Source organism: Toxoplasma gondii, chromosome IV (genome assembly GCF_000006565.2).
Source record: "Toxoplasma gondii ME49 chromosome IV, whole genome shotgun sequence".
Classification (NCBI taxonomy): Eukaryota; Apicomplexa; class Conoidasida; order Eucoccidiorida; family Sarcocystidae; genus Toxoplasma; species Toxoplasma gondii.
The window spans coordinates 1,879,852-1,896,778 of NC_031471.1; the positions used below are offsets into that span (position 1 = coordinate 1,879,852).

Genomic DNA, 16,927 nt, shown 5'->3' on the forward strand with positions numbered 1-16,927 from the left:
CATACACCCATTCCACTGAAGCAGTCTGTGTTCACTTTGCACTCGTCTGCCAATCTCCCGTCGGTTCTCTTTCCGTCTGCCGTGGCTTGGCTATTTGCCGCCGGACCCGTTATATACTGCAGTAGTCTCCACTGTGAAGGAGTGGGTGAGGAAAGGTCTTCGTTCCTGTCGATCGCGGAGATGACCTCTCTGTGTTTACGGGAAAGGAGCACCTCCTTCTTTCTCTTTGCTACTTGCCCCTGAATTTCAGAACCTGAAAGGCTAGCCGAAGCTACATCCAGGTCATTTCCCGTTTTCGCTTCGCCTTGTTTGAATGTGCTTTCCGAAAACGGCGAAACCTGTTCGCTGGAAATTTCACCCGAATACCGTTTTCCCTTTCCCTCACGATCCCCAGAAGCTGTCGGTTTATACAGGTCAGTCGCTTCCTGCAGATCATAACCTTTTTTCTCTCGTTCTCCTCTTGCAAGCACCTGACGATGTTTCACAGTGTCTGTGGACTCATATGTTTGCCTATTTTCCCAAACGGAATCACCGTGTGGGAGAAGGATGTGGAGGTATCCTAAGAACACTGGTACAGTGCAATGGCTTTCATCCACGCTGCGACTGTTGCACCCACATAGAGTTGCTGAAGCAATGCCGGAGATCCCTTCCTCGTCCGCTCTCGTTTGCGCTGCATCCCTGTCATTGTCTGAGTAGACTCTTGTGTTTTCAACTTGGTTGCCGTTGTGCGCTGTTCCCATGCCCCGGCTGAAACCGGCCGCCGTCTGTGTTTTCCTTCCTGGAAAAGACGGTAAATGTTCGTCTTCAAACTCGCCGTCAATCGACGGCGAAACCGGAGCATCCAACCGACGCAAAACACTCGATTCTAGGTCACTGTGTGGGGCTGCTCGTGGTGTTTCGCCTCCCTCTGTATCTGTTCGGAGAGGTACTTTTTCGGAATCAGACGTAGTGACACTTCTACGGTCATTTTGATCTTCGATGTGTGCCTCCCCGTTTGACCCACCAGAGTTATCCATGTCGGTGAAAACGTCCGAATGACTGGAGGAAGACAACGAGTTCTTCTGAGAAAACGCCTCATTGTCAGCAAGAGGGCGTGACCCAGAAGCAGGATGTTCTGAAGCGGCAGCCAGGGCGGCCATGGCAGCCGGACGAGGCGAGACTACGCAGTAGGAACCCCCACCGTAAGTCTTGCAGGGAAGTCGGATTGGAGGGTCCTGCAAGGAGAACCGCATATACACATACACCCCCGCGTATGTGTGCGAATGCAGCACATTTAAATGCCTAATTAGATGCGTGCCTGACGCTGACATCTAATGGCGTCCCCATGATGTGAGGCTGTCGGTTCAAAAACTGCAGATTAAAGTTCTCTTTAATGGAGCGGCCCACCCTAAACTATCGTGTGAGCGCAGCTCGGCTTCCTAACGTTTTTTTCTGTAATACATTAAAGCATAACCAGTGTGGAAGCATGGTGGGAAAAACACCACCAAGGAGGAAGGCGTATCCGTCTTCTACACACTTCCTCGCTGTGCCACGAAATTTGCGTTCGGATGGTCTGAATAACTCCTTTAGTTTTAGCCCATTTGAGCATGTGCCAACTAGAATAAGCATACCATTTGCGACAGTTGGTTTTTATTTCGGAGAACATCACATCCGTCGCGACGTTTTCCTCTGAAGGCGTAAACATAGAAACCACCTGAGTCCAAGCCGACACCGTGCATCTTCGCCAGTTCGCAAACACTGCCGAACCTGCAGGTGAAAGTACGAGGCGAACGACTCGTGAGACTTCCGGAAAAAATCCTTGCATTTGTGTCGTGTTCATTGCCTTCTGAAAAAGTTCTAGAGGCAACATCCGCAAATGGTTCTACCGACCCTCTGCTGTTCGCCACATTCTCTGGAGAGCCATCCTTTTTCGCACGTCGCCTGGGACCCGAAACGCCTTCCTGATTTGCTGTCTCACTCAAAGAAAAAGACTCGTCGCTACGGTTTTCCAGAAGCAAGAGTTCCCTTTCCTCTCGATGCTGCTCGTCCTCCTGTTCCTCGTGAGTCTGGTGAATGTCAAAACCAGCAATTACCAATCGGCCGATCGGAACAGCAAAGTCTGAAAAGTCTGAGCAAGGAACGCCGCTGTTCGTCAGGTCTGTTCCCGAGCAACCACAAATGGTGAAGGTACCAGGACGTACGTTGTTCCTTGGTACTACCAGACCAAAGTTGGCAAGGCAATAACCTCCTGGACGGAAATCGGTACTCGCGTAAGTGCAGTTGACTGCTGTTCCGACTTGGAGCGAAATCGTCGAGTTTCCGTGCGTGACATCGTAATTTGTAGACAATAACACATCCTCTGCTGTCGCCTCCGCCTCGCTGGTTATGTAAGAAGAGAAGATGGTCCTATCGTCACGAAGAGAAACACCTTCTTTGAGTATCAATTCGGGGCCAGCGAAAGGCAGAGGACAGTCCGAATTATTGCTTCTGGGCTCTCTGCAGACATTCGAATCTTCGGTTGCCTGTGACACGCCCTCATCATCCAGCAGCAAGAAATCTTCTGGGGTTAATGATACCTCCCTGATATCGCGAGCTTGGCTTCGAGACGCCTGTTGTATTTTGTATGGGGTGCTTGCCGCGAGGTATGGAAAGCCAAGCTCCTGGTGTGTTCCTTTTCCACTAACACCCGACACGCCACACACAGCGAAGTCGTTCCCTTCTACAATGCTGACCGCAAAAACGGCGTCTGCAAGTTCGTCTGTTGTTCCATAGAAGTGGCCTTTTAAAGCCAAGTTACAATGCTCCCCCATGCGACAGAGAAAACGACGAGACTCGGGACCTGCAAACCCCCAACACCGTCTTTCGACGCATCTTCGGCCCTGTCCAAAACAATCGGTGTCAACTACACATGCACTGAGCTCGAGTAGCCGCTTGCCTACATCTGATTGATTTTTGAATGGATGACTGTGAGCATGCCCGTGCTGCAACTGTCTGCGGGAAGTCCCCTGTGCCATTTTGGATGTTTCCTTGTCACCCTCCAGAGCATGCTTCTGTGTTTGTTGTTGTTGATTTGTTAAGTGTCCTGCTGAAGCTGTCACTGCTGAGACCTGCTTTGATGTTGCGTCATTTGTCCGAATACCTTGACTATTTTGGTTATATTCCTCCCAGTCTTTCGAACTCGTAAGCTTTGGTAGTTCACTCCGCAGAAGAGCTTCTTCAGCAGAATAAGGAGGTTCCCGATTCTTTGCATGAAAAAGGCGATTGCTTACATCGAAGAGGCTGCTACCGTTACTTCCACGAAGGGGTCTTCCTAGGACGTCCAAAACACGGAAGAAGGTAGACCCAGCACCGCCCATGTGGCGCCTGTCTACTAGTTCACTTTCAGGAGGCTGCCCTATTCCCGCAAAGTTGGGTGAGGATGAGTCTGTGCTGTTATGTTCCACACCGCTTTCTGCTGCGGATGCAAAGATGAAAGGTAAGAGAGTATTTCTGGTAAGGTGCATGGCAGTGCCTGGGAGAACTGATTGCGAATGCAGATCGAGCATTGCACCAGCATTTAACAGCGACACAAATAGAATTGCAGCTTGTTTCGACCAGGTCTTTGCTGTATGTAGTCTCTTGAACCCACAACGAGGATTAGGAGTTTCCCGGGCTCTGACTGCAGATGTTGGTCCTTGCGAAGCACGCGAACCGGTCACACGCGTGACGTCTTCTTGAGGAAGTCGTGTTGTTGTCGGCATCATCATGGTGGATTCCAAGTCGCCAAGATGAGATTCGTCTGTTAGCGCGCCCGTACGTCGGACGCTGGAGACAAAAATATTGCATTCATGTCCGCATGCCGCGTGACAGCGAGGGTCGGGGCCGAGCGTTCTGAAAGCGGGGTAGTCGTTTTTCCTGTCTCGGACTATTAGGGCACGTCAACCAGTCTGAACAAAGCCTGACGAGGGAACACAGGAATGCCTCGATTGTGAAGAGGCGGACGAGGTCAGCTCCTCGGGTTTTCTTCTTCTCCCTTTCATAGACAGCCAGCAGCAGCCCGGCACAAATACCGGTATTCTCTCGCGGGGATCGTCTTTCATAAGGCTCAGCTTAGGATATGCCGGTCCTTAAGAGCTATTACTAGAAGTCGCCATCAACCACTGGTTAGCGTACAACTCAAAACGCCTCTGCCGTGCACGGATGACAATAGTGACGAAAAACTGGACCAGGAAAATAGAGAATAAAAGACGCTAATACAGTATAACAAAGGACGTAGATGACTGAATACCGATCTCGACCGTTCGGAACACCTAAAAGAGTGCATCGATGAGATGCTGTTGTGCACTGAACGATGGAAACAATTCTGCATTTATGCCCAAGCGATCTGTTTGTAGGAATGGTGTGGTGAACAGGCTTGTTCTGCCGTTTAAGTGATTGTGTTAAACGGTTGGCCCTCTGAACACTTTGCCCCTAGCACATCAATCACCACAATCGCACTTCGCGTAGGTCTCATCGTCAAGGAATGGCCAGCGATAGCCTTGCTTAGGCGCAAGCAACTGTATGCAAGACAAGGCAACAAACTCTTCAGATGTTTTCTTCAATGGCCAGAAACAGGCACAGTACAGAGAAGTGCTGAACGAACATCTGTTCAACAGGCATCCAGGCGCAAGACTACTACAGAACTGTGCACAGGGTACAAGGATGGACACCCCTGGAACTGCAGCAAGGGTGGCAACTGAAAGGGTACAAAAGATTGAAATAGGGAAAAACTCCTGGGTGGTGTGCAGAGCTACGCTGACAATGACTCCTATGTTTCCGGGAGTTCTTATTTGAGAGGAGAACTTCTGCTACACAGCAGCTTGATAGCACATAAAAAAGCAGCGCAGCAGATAATGTGTGCTTGGCGATCGGTAGTGGGTTAGTAGACGAAGAACGCTTTTTTCGGCTGCCGTAGCCGCGCAGCATTTCTTTTTTGGCAGGCGCTTCTGCGGAGGACACAACACTTTTGGACGTTCGCCGCCCTACGATTGGCGTTACTCCAAGCAGCAGGAATGCGCGATTGTGAATTATTTCGACGCCCATTGTAGAAGGAATAACCTTGGATAGAGAATAAACCACATGAATCCAAAAAGTCGGAACGCAGTACAAACAGAACAAAATGGTTTTCCGTGGCGACTGTCTGCAATCGGTACTTATCATTGGTCTGGTCAAAAAGACACAACTCAAGTGTCACCGGGGCTGAGGGGAACACGTAGGTAACGAGGAGACTACCCTACACCTTCGTTGAAGGTAGGCTGAGTAAAGTGAGGAACGATTGACCACGTCGCTCGATTCAAGTGAGTCAACCACTGGAAGTAGCTTCAATGAAGAACAACTGGACTGCCTTGTAAATCTGAGAAGAGTTTCTTCTGCAGCCAACTTGAACCAACATTGTGTCAAGACAGTGCATCACAAACAACACCGGTGAACAATGTGAGAGCCAGGCAAGCATCATTCCGAGGTTACAACTTGGGATCCAACTCAAAAACTAGCATACTGAGTTCTTCAATTGAAGCAGAATCTTCAGCACACTGAGCTGCCTTGTGAAATTCGGTGGTGCACAAGGCATCGGATTGAGGAGAAGCGATGCACGCATGCTGTTGTGCCTGTATCACGCTTCTATTCTCGGTGTGATTCAGACCGAACCGTATATTTTCCAGTTCGCACGTACTCTGTGGCAAACTCGCGGGTCTCCTGCTCGAGTATACGTGCTCCACATTACTAAAGGCATAGTCTCGTCCTCTTTGGTGGCTAGAATGTGTAACTCGATGTATATGGGCCTCCTGTTAACAACTTGCCGATATGTGTTTTGCTCAAAGGACGCAAGTTCACAAGCAATCGTCAGTAGAACCTACTGTCACTTCGCGCCTTTCATGTCCACTGCGCGTACGAAGAGTAATTAACGCAGGCTGACAACAGGGCGTTACATCGCTGACATGAAAACATCGCGTGACTACATAAAAAAGTATGCTGGAGAAAAGGTGCCGCCCCTGTGGAGCAATAAACAGCGTGCGTATCCCATGCTCCACATTGTCTCGAATTGCTCGTTCATGTGTCGCTTGTATGTGAACTTTACCAGGTGCAGCGAAACAACTGCTTTCATCAATTTTGTGCGCTGTGATGCCACGGAAGGTTCAGCAACACTTCTGACCGCACTGGTTCTTTGGTCAAAGTGACGCGGTTCGAGTGGAAGCCGCCGTCACGCCGCCCACTGCTAGCCGTTCGTTTTGTTGTCTTACGGGAGTGAATTCCTTGGGCAAACGCCGCCGAGTTTGCTTGTGGGTGAGAACAAATGAACACTCACACGCTCTCAGCTGTCGTAACACACATTCTGACAAGCTTGGCGGTACCGTGTGCAGGTTTCAACGCGTGTACTGCAACATTACTCAGAAGGTAGCCCAACGTCACCCGTTTGGCTACGTTCATTGAAACTGCTCCACCAAAATGGTACTCTACCTTCTTACAAGTGCCGAGAGCAACAACACATCAAATTGTCCACGGAATTCTGTAGGACAGGCGAATCAACCGAAAACTGCAACTCATCAACTGGATTTCTACGCAAGCATTAGGAGACGACGCCTCCATCCTTTGAGAGTACCAGATTGCCAAATGGATTACTGAAACGAATTTCACGGGTGTCTCCACCAGCCTGACTCAGCAAACGGGTTACTTCCTTGTTTCATTCCGTCATGCCAATAGTCGGTGCTGGAGAGTGGGCTCGTGTACAGGCAGCACACACACCTACCAGGGCTTCTTAGAAAGAGTTTATAATGGGGTAAACAACTGCGGATATCTCCTGACAATTTCGAGAGGCGTTGGCCTTTCATTGGCATCGAATTTGAGGAAGTTAGCCATGATGGACATGAGATCTTGCATTTCAGGCGCCGATGTCGGGGGGAAACAGGTTGACAATCGGAGAGCAGGTCTGTCCCGAGCCAACATAGAAATTCGCTTCGCAGTGACGAGCGGCGAGGCAGGCGGCCCAAGGTGTCCAAAGGGATGCTGAGATCCACCACAAAGAAGCTGAAACATAACTCGTCCCAATGACCAAGAATCTCGAGCTTGACCATATACGACATTAGGACGTAACGCAGCAACTTTTGTGAAGACCGACGCAGTTTCAGGGTCATAATACATAACGTGTCCCGCCTCTTCGAATGGTTCCGGCTTTCCTGTGTAAAACCTAGCCGCACCAAAGTTCACCAAATAGAGCAGACGAGCTGGTGGCGTTGTCCCTGTCAATTCGCTTCCACTCAAGAAGAATGCTGCAGAAGAAATTCCATTATGGACAACGCCCATTGAATGCAACATGGCGGTATTGAGAATCATCTGTTTCACTAGAAACGCAGCCAGTGTCGGACTCAGGTTTTTATAGCTCAACACGGATAAGGGAATCTCTGCCGGAGAAAATTGAATGAAAAGGTTCAAGACTGCTCGGGATCCACTCTGATCGCTCTCCACGTCGAATTGTAGGGGAGCGTTGTCCGCGGCAAGGACATACGTTCCACCTGGAAACATCACGCCATAATGTGAACAGAGGTGTTCGGATCTTCCTTCGTATCCTGGAGGAATAAGTGAAATTTGCTTCTGCACCCTCTGCACGAGCCCGTGTTTCAAGAATTGCGGGTCGACACTTTCTTTTTCACTGTGTGGATTCGTATAAAAGAGAGGTTGCCAGTAAATGTGGTCAGGTACATTTCCTCCATCCTGCTTGTCTCGCATTTTCAAGAGAATAAACCCTTCGTGCACACCAGCCACTCCGAGAAAACTGACATGTTTTTCGGTCCCACCAATTCCAATAGGACGGAGACGCATGCTCAGCGACGGTTGTCCACTCGGTGGAATCAGACGTCCTCGGGCAGTTAGCATGGTCCTGAGAAGATTCAGGTCCTCCTCTGACGGTAATCGTACCCTATATTGTCTTCCCTTGGTAAGGATCACACCGAGACCTGCGGCGAAATTGGGCCTCTGTGAGGCAGCCGCGGGATTCATTGCCTGATTCTGCAATTCTCTATATAGTTGGCTTCTCGAGCTCAGTGTATCGCCAGTTCCAGCAGATATGCTTAACAACATTGCGAGGGCACCTACGCGCGATGCTCCCTTTTCATCCCCGCTTCCAGAAGACTCGGCTGCAGACTGTGTGACCGACGACGAACGAGAACTCTTTCGTGCCAGTGGCAGATCAGATGGACGAGGTTGTCTGTGTCTGAGGCCAAACGCAACAGACACAACCCCTGCCAAACACAACAAAACAAAAACCCAGAGAAGCCATTTCTGGTAGCGGCAACTCGCCAGCTGACGATGCCTCTTCGTAGGACACAAAGGCGAACCAAGCCCCGTCATTGACTCTGCATACACGCGCGATCTTTCACCTGCAAAGATATCAGAAGACATCTTGACTAACCGCCTTCAACCCACCAGCAGGAAGCTGGCAACAAGTTTGAGAAATAAGTTGAAGAGGTGCCACGCGAGTTTTGTAGATCCGCGAGCCTTGCCTGTCGCAACACTCAAGAAGCCAAGGTCACGCGTGGAGAGGGAAAACGACACGGACCAGCTCCTCTGTCTACAGCGCAGGATGCTTTAGCCAAGAACAGCGGTGGCACAACTGTTCTTGGCTAAAGGAAAGGCGTCCTCGAGTCGGGAGGTTTTCTCTCGCTATCAATACCTTTTGCTACCCGTGGCACGGTCGCATTGAGCTGCCGACTGTTTCGAAGGCTCGGGCCAGTGAAGTGACGTCATTCGCGTTCGGAGCGTGGCGTGGTACGTCAACGAAAACGGAGAGACAACATTATTTTCCTCCTCAAAGAAATAAACTACGGCCACAAAATACATTATATGTTCCCTGGTAAAGCACATCTGGCCAGTGATTTTTTCAGAGGTGAAACGTGCCTGAGAGAAACCAGCGGCGGTCGGCATACGGAAGACAGGCCACCAATATAGCGGCCTGTGTCTAGCTGTCGTGCCCGCCTGCAGGTTAGTTTCATTTACACAATTAAAGAGACGTGTCATAGGGATATTTTTCTGAGTGGCACACCTCTGAAGTTGAACGATCCAAATCGAGAGTCACTCCGACTTTCTTCGGCGCCAGGTTTCTGGAACCTAAGCCCAAATCCTGAAGCGCCTGATTCGAAGTCAGTGGCGTTGTCGCTAGATGACACTGTGTGCGACAGAAACAATAGTCTTACGGTGTATGTTGAAACAGCTGTTCCTTCCCTGTATGATCGGGCGCGCGATACAGTGTAGTGGTTGGCGCGCTGGATTGTTCACGTTAAAAAAGTATATGCCGAGCACAAATAAACATGGAGCAGGCCTCGTTGCACGTCTGCTGCACACGAGGTCGTTTCGGGTTACTTTTCCGGTGTAAAATTCATATCCCACGACCGCCGCAGCCATTTGTGACACACAGGAACACGTGGACTGTACGAGAGACCCTGTAACACTTTCTGAGAAATCATACCCTCGCTCGCTCAGCCTTCCGGAAGCAAGCAGAAAGGGTTGCCCTACCGTGGTCTATCTGGAGAAGCAGTAAAAAGATGACATTCATGAAGTTTTTCCCCCAAACACTTCATCGTCCAAAGTGTGTCGCATATCACCGTACTCACTCTATAACGGTGAGAGAGGAGGACCCCTACGATGCACACATTTGCCCATCACATTTGTAGACACAGGTGATGGAGCGTTCCGACGATAACAGTGGTAAATTGAAACATCTGGATTCGACAAATCTTCTGCTGTTGCGTTCTGCGCAGTACGATAATTTGGAGTCCGTAAGCCGCTTCTCTGCAAAGAACTTGTTTCTGCTTCTCGTCTCCTGGGAGAATCAGCCACTGTCTGGGGCCGATAGTACACAGGCCGATCCACTCACACACGCTACAGTTGGTGTTGGTGCCGACCACAGTGGTTCATAATGATCTTTTTCTACAATCTGGTTTATATTCCAGTCACGTCAGTGCCGTATGTGTCGCGGTATACGTCAATCAAAGTGTTTCGATGAAGCACATTGAAGATGGCAGCAAGATGAGTATTGCAGCTCAAGCCTGCTTGTTCCAGGGGTACTCGAGGCAGAGATCCATTTTCAGGATATGTTCGACGTTTTGGGGGATTTACTTTTTTACTGAAGATACGTCCTCGTACTCGACACTGTTTACATGCCTCGCTTGTTTTCAAATCTACTTACTGTAGCCACTGCCTTCCTCAGGTCTGTTCTACTGTGGGGGCAAACGCGTTTGCGTTTCCGGAGTGTAGCAGTCCGTGCAGATCGTTTTTGTCGAACGCCATCATTGGCACCTTGGCTACTTAAACGATATTACGTATCCGACGCAACAGTAAAATCTTTCCAGGTGATGGTTTTGCCTGCCGTGGAGCTCCGAAGAAGGACGGACGTGTGACTCTTGGTTTGCCTTCTGGCCATGCGGTCTTACACGTGGTGCCTCTCCCTTTCGAGTCTACCGCTTACGTGAGATACAGGTAGCATGTGGATAGAAATGCGAAGCAGACAAGCTAGTCTGTGCCTTCGCAGTGTTAAGTTTCATCCGGGAGGCTCTTCGGTCTCGACTTGAGATGTTGCAACACAAAGTTTCCTTCTGAGCATGCTTGCTGCTTCACACATAAAGAAAGACAGTCCCCTTTTATGCGGTTCAACATACGCGATTCGCCCGCTTGTTCTCTACTGGCAGCGGTCTGGGATGCAATACCAAATACATAAGAGAAGATGCCATCCAGGTACGACGCAGGTAGCTAGCTGTGATGTCGAGGAACGCAGGAAGTGCTCCAGACCTTAATGGGCAGTGCGTTGCCGTAATCATCGTACAATCACTCGGCTAGAGTCTCAAAATGCCCGAAGCCACGTGATCTACATAGCATTACAAGGAGACCGTTGCAGATAGGTTCTTTTGAACGTTGAAGAACACCACCAGCAGACCCGCGAACAACAAGAACCAAATACTTGAGTATCCTCCTGGAGATGTCAGCCTGACAGATTCATCAGTCAGCACTGCCTCCATTATCCGTTCCATGAAAACTCTTGACAGAGAACCACTCTGGACGCTCCTCCCTACCCGTTCTGCGGCGAGTTTAAAGATTTCTGAAGTATGTCTGCTGTGCTAATGCCTCTCACTGTGTCTATGTTGAGTATGTCGTGTCGCTGGTTTCGAGGGCTTGCCTTTTAGAACTAATCTTCTTGCACGTGGCTTTTGGTTTGATGAAAAATCACTCCCAGATAACTCAATAACAGCCAACTTCTGAAGTCGAAAAATTGCGCAAGAACTACAATATGCCATTGCCTCTCGCGTTGCTACCATCGCGTGTAAGAATTTTTTGCGTTGCGACACCTCGCACAGACACCTGAGTTCCTCCGTTCGAATTCTCGGTCCTCCCTGCAGAAGAGGGGAAAAAGACACCGGAGCTCTCACTTCAAAGCTCTGGGTGGGTGTCTTCAGTAAAATGGCAAGGACATCCACTTTTTCCGGCAAGTGCCCGACTAATCGACGCCGTGCATGCGCAAAGTTCTGGGCACACCAGCTCAGCGGCGAGGCTACTCTTCTGGACTGTCGCAGCTACCGTCGCCGCCTGCGATGTTTCGCCATCTTTCGATAAACCACTCCGGAATACCCCGTAGATGAAATCCTGCCGGTATGCTCATCCAAAGACACCGCTCTCAGTGGCTCTAGGTTCTTTGCCCAAGTGCCAGACACGCAAACAAAGGCTTGGCAGCTGCGGTCCCGTTGCGCGGCCAAAAAACCGAGTCGAGAGCAACGAGAAATTCAGTGTATCTTTTGCTTTTTCACGTCTGCCTCTAAGACTGCACCAGGCGACTGCAGTCGGCTCTTGACTTTTTCGACTCTTTTAAATGGCTTCTGCTGCGGCGATACCAATGGCTTCCACCCGAAGAGGCGAAGCGGCCACATCTGCGGCGTCTTCCTCCGCAGGTAAGACTCCTCTGGTTTGCAAGAAACCGACAGAGCACCGTGAGGAAATACAGACTGTCCACATGAGTCGTTTCGGTCGCGTTTTCCCCGCTTTCCATCTCCGCTAGTCGCTGGAAAAGAAGGGAGAGCCCTGGACTTCCCCTCTCAGGCGTTCCTCAAATTTCTCTGCCGTGAGTTCCGGAAGAACACGGCAAACGCAAGCGCTTTTCACATTCGCCGCCAGTTCGGTCCGTGGCGTTGCCGGACCTGGGAACCCGGGATGTATTGGCATTGTCGAATCACAGATGCACCCACGTGTGTGCTTTTCTGCCGCAGGATGCCAAGGTGTGAATCTCACGTATATCCGCCGCAGCGAACTTTTCGCTTGTGCACGCGGCCACATCAGTTCTCCTCACCTTCGTTTCTACACACCTGGACGGGACAGAGATTGCCTTTTCGTGTATGTACGTGTGAGAAAGCTGTCAAAGCTCGGGTGCGCTTTTTCACTTGAGGTGGAGTAGGGCCAAACACAAATCAAAGGCAATCCCCCACTCTCTTGCTGGCGACCCAAGATCAGTTAGGAACGGTCGTTCACGTTTCAGTGCCTCTATGATCAGCTGCCACTGCGTGTGACAAATGGCTGTCCCATTCACTTGACCTGTCTTCTTACAACCGGTTTTTCGTCTGATTTATCGCACCGAGATCACTCACTCACAATGGTTCGACTTCTGCTTTGTCAGGATCTACGCGCCTCGTCGACATCGGGTGTTTCATTCTTCGAGGTGACGGACTGCTGGTCGCAGACCCCCTGTCAGTGGGGGGCACTCTCGATGCCGCGATGGCCTCCGGAGGCCCGACTGTACGTACACCGGGAGCGGCTCCGACCTTCGCAGAAAAGAAGTTCGGCTCGACACATCACGCGCAGGCGCCGCTGCCTGCTCTGCCGCAGGGCAGTCTCGTCCTCGACTTTGTCGCTCCTGGACTGTGGGGAGTAAGTGGCGTGGAAAAAAACCACAGGAATCGAAACACGGCGAAGAGCGAAGCAGCGTCTGGCGACCGTCGTCACGACAGAGCGGAGTCAACCTAGCGGCGAAGGTGCACTGCATAGACATCAGATCAAGTGGACCCAGGGAAAACCACTAGTTTGCTGTCCCAGGCAGGGACCACTGGGGTGGTTTTGAACGAGCATCCCACGAAACTTGGTTGTCTTTATCTCGTTGCTGCTCGAGTCGCAGTCACTATTCCAGTGCAGTGTAGTGTTTCTTTTCGGCGCGTTGAGTTTCCCTTCGTTCTGGATCGCGGAGCATTTGTACAGGGAGAACATGTGGGGTACAGCAGGCCCCACAGAAAGAGAGAGGCGCACACGGCAGCAGTTCGTTGAGGGCGTCGCTCTCGTCCTTCAAAGCATGTTTCAGGTCGTGACGAAGACAGTCGGTGTCAGCGAAGGATGGTGATTCGGATGTAGACTGTCGTCTTTGTGATTGTCACAAGGAGGGTTAGTCGATCCCCGACGTGCATCGTTTCGTTAGATTCGAGCGGGTGTCGACGCATTCGCCCACAGTCCATCGCGCTCTCTGGGATGTCGCTTGCGGTGAAACTGCCACCCTTGGCCGACTCGTTGGACGCGTCTTTCGGCCTTCAGTGAAACATCTGCTTTCTTGTGACTTCTCGCCTCTGCGTCGGACTTGCACATGCACTCGCGCTTTCTACTGTCGCCTCAGTCGTTGGTTAGTGGTCGTTTTCACAGCTTCTCCACAATTCTAAATGAATTCCACGCAGTTATCTACACAATACTTTCAAAGGGTCTCCGGAAACGCGCAGGGGCTACAGTGAGTAGATCGAAACTACGTTGGAGGTCCACGCTGCAGGGAAACAACAACGCCTCCAGTTCTCCAGTTCTCGGGTGGAGCGAAAACTCTCCACCATCATGAGAAGAAGAGTCCCCAGATGCTCGGCGGGGAAAAAATGCTTTCTGCCCGGTCCGAACCTCCACGAAAACCTGTGCGACCCCTTCTCTTCCTCTCCGAATGCTGACGAGCCTCTCAACGCGACTGCTCACGCCATTTGCTGGTGCTCCTCTGGTGCCTGTAGGTCCTCGCGGGCGTCGAGCGCATGCAGCCGATGGGCGGGAACGGCGATTTCTCTCTTCTAATGGACGATGGCACTTCAGTGAATGTTCTCTTTCTCCTCAACAGCGCCCACATGCAGATGCAGCAGGCAGAACTGAGTCTGCTGCAGAGCCTTCCGTGGGAGCTTTTCGAGAGTTGCCAGAGAAACCGCGTTTCCGTCACCAGTGGACAGCTCGGCGTCTTCACAAAGCACAGCTTGGCAGGTGCGTCGAGGCGGCCGCCGCCGAATCGAGAGGAAAGGAAGGTCAGGGAAGGAAAGGAAAGCACGGAAAGCATCAAGCGAAACGGATGCAGAAGAAAGGAAGTACGGCAGACACGAAGTCAAGCGAAGCTCGTGACCATTCTCACTGAGATCCACAGCAGTCGAACTTGTGTACGTTGAGGGTAAGCCGGCGAATCACGAGTCCTCTGACCTCAAGAGACAGTTGGAGAGCAACACCCCGAAACGCCGAGGGAGCAAAGAAAGCGAAGGCAAACAGGTGACTTGCGAAATCGACGTAGCACGGTCTCCAGAAGGCCACACAGCGAGGTGTATGTACACCCCGCGGAGCCGAGTGGGCGTTGCCCAGAGGTAGGAAAGATAGGTCAAACGCTCAAGAGGGTGCTGCTGAACGCCGCATGCAGCGCTGAAAGAACTGCGTTGTGTTGTTCGCAGATGCCCAGGAGGCCATGTCCCGGGCCAGTCCACAAGCTGCACAGGCACAGGCTTCGTTTTGGTACAATCGCGCATGCGAACTCACCTGCAGTGAAGATCAAGTGAGTGTTGAAGTTCTTCTGCCTCCGTGTTCCCGTGGTGTTTGTCCAAGATACAGAGAGTGAGGTTCGCTTTCTCAGCATCGTTCGTGAATTCGTCTTCGGCCGGACTGGCCGTTCTTCCGCGACGAAAGCTGTCCCGGCCGAGAGGGTGCCTCTGCTTTCGTCCTTACCGTCTCTGCTTTTTTTTTCACCACCTCTGGCGGCGTCTGCAACACTGCGCTCCGGAAGTCGATGCGGTTCCGGTGAGACTCAAAAACGTGCTCAAGAGTCTCCTTGGACGTCTCTCTTGTCGCCCGCTGTGTCTCGTAGGTGGGCATTTTGGATGTTGCTGGCGGCCCTCTGGGCTGCGTCTCGGCGACAGGCATCTCCGAGGAGGGGAGTTATCCGATCTACGTGGTTCGGAGTCCAGAAAGCGAAGAGATTTGGGCCGTGAAAGTTGAATTCTTGTCCTCTTGACCTCGCTCTCTCGCCTCTGTGGCTCGCCAGCTGCGGCGTGTGGCTTGGGGTTCCAGCCTGTGAAACTCCCGACTCTTGTCGTTCTTTGCCGACGCTCGCGGCCTCAAGCAGAGCCTTGTTCCGGTTCTTCTCTCCGTCCTTTCTCCGTGGCCAGGCGTTTCGCCAGAACACACGCCCTGCATGCAGGCGAGGAAAGCGACTCGCGCGTGCACACACTTCTTCGGGAGAACTGCGTCGGTCGAAAGGTCGGCCGCTGCCGCGTCTGTGGAGCCTTTGCAGCTTTTTTTCCTAAGTGGCTTTCTCGCGTTGCTTGGATTTCTCAGCGTGGAGAGAGGAGGAAGTGACCGGAGAGGGGAGCACAGGCGGTAGAAAGGACGAGGGAGAAGGAGAGCCCAAAGAGGCATTCGGTGTGGTGCATTGTCGAACTCGCCTGCGCAGGAGAAGGCACCGACAGAGATGGAAACGCCGAGGCAGGCAAAAAAACCGGCGCCAGGCGAGAAGACGCACAGAAGGAAGCGGCGAAAAGCTGCTTGAAGAGTGCGTGACTTGCGAGTCTCCCTGTTTTTTACAGGAGATGTGTTTCGAATCTCACTCTATACGTAGAGCCTTGTAGGGATACCGCACCATACATAAAAATATAGCGAAATATTGACAAGTCCAGAAATCTACAGGAAATTCAGTCGGGAATGTTGTGTGCATGTGCGAGATGCCCAGGGCGTCTTGGGCTGCGTAAAAAAAGCGCGCAATACAGTGACCGGGAGCGACTTCGAGAGTGCAGAGTCTCCAAGCGGTTTCTGTGCAGAGCATGCAGACGCCTGCGGCTCTCCACCGTCCGGTGTATGTACAGTCCACGAGACTGCGTCTATGCGTATCGATATGTGGGTCTAGTTCTGTCCATCTGCTGAAGTGCTTTCAAAGATGCGCGAGGGTGAACTTGTGCGCTTGCGTATGAACTCTGTTTGTTGTGAATCAAACACCCGAGGAGGTTCGCGGAGCCCTGAATGTTTCGTTCTTTGTCACTGATATACGTACACTCAAATGGTGTACTCAGCTGCCGTCCGCTGCTGAACTTGCAATGGGAAGCCCACGGCCGTTGGTACGCCGCTTGCCGTCCGTCTCACGATGTATAAATTCATAACGCCTTTAGCTGCCGTACACACTTCAGTGAGCTGGCGGTGAACAGCAATCATGCGAACTTAGTGATCTATCTCACAGCAGGACTCCTGTTTAGGACCCCGTCTGCGCCTCGATACACGCACTTCACTGTCTGCTTTCACCCGAACTATATATATATATATATATATATATATATATATATACGTCTATAAAAACTTCATATACGTGTATGTATATATGGACGAACAAAATTGGATATTTGTGCACTCAGTTCACATACGGTCTTTTTTTTTGAAAGGGTCAGAGTTTTCCCGCCTGCTTCCAACGTTTCGAGAAAAACTGGGAACAGGAAATCACGACGAATCTTCGAAAGAATTCTGGACACTAGAGGGGGCTGTTGGCACACTAAAGTAGCTGAGCTGTGTGAAGCCAAGCTGGCGAGTGCAGCGAACAAGGACATCTGTTTACTGTTTCTGAAGAAACGAAGGCGGTATCTTTTTTCCCCATCCTTTCTTCTATAATAGTACTTTAGAAGCAATTCTTAGAAACTCCGACAAGAATGCAGGT

At 51.1% G+C, this 16,927-nt stretch overlaps 2 protein-coding genes across 2 annotated transcripts; one reads left to right on the forward strand and one right to left on the reverse strand.

Moving 5' to 3' along the window:
- Nucleotides 1-6,187: 6,187 nt before the first annotated feature.
- Nucleotides 6,188-9,429, reverse strand: ROP26 (rhoptry kinase family protein ROP26 (incomplete catalytic triad)). The gene is made up of 2 exons (XM_018779530.1): nt 8,663-9,429; nt 6,188-8,231 (listed from the first exon to the last, which is right to left on the reverse strand). The coding sequence occupies exon 2, from the start codon at nt 8,068-8,070 to the stop codon at nt 6,763-6,765; it is 1,308 nt and encodes a 435-aa protein (XP_018637971.1). The 5' UTR covers nt 8,071-8,231; nt 8,663-9,429; the 3' UTR covers nt 6,188-6,762.
- Nucleotides 9,430-11,580: 2,151 nt separating this feature from the next.
- On the forward strand, nt 11,581-16,524 carry TGME49_211250 (hypothetical protein). The gene is made up of 6 exons (XM_002371219.2): nt 11,581-11,924; nt 12,240-12,248; nt 12,644-12,894; nt 13,995-14,235; nt 14,688-14,788; nt 15,098-16,524. Exons 1-6 carry the CDS (start codon nt 11,846-11,848, stop codon nt 15,242-15,244), a joined length of 828 nt encoding a protein of 275 aa, XP_002371260.1. The 5' UTR covers nt 11,581-11,845; the 3' UTR covers nt 15,245-16,524.
- The last annotated feature ends 403 nt before the right edge of the window (nt 16,525-16,927 follow it).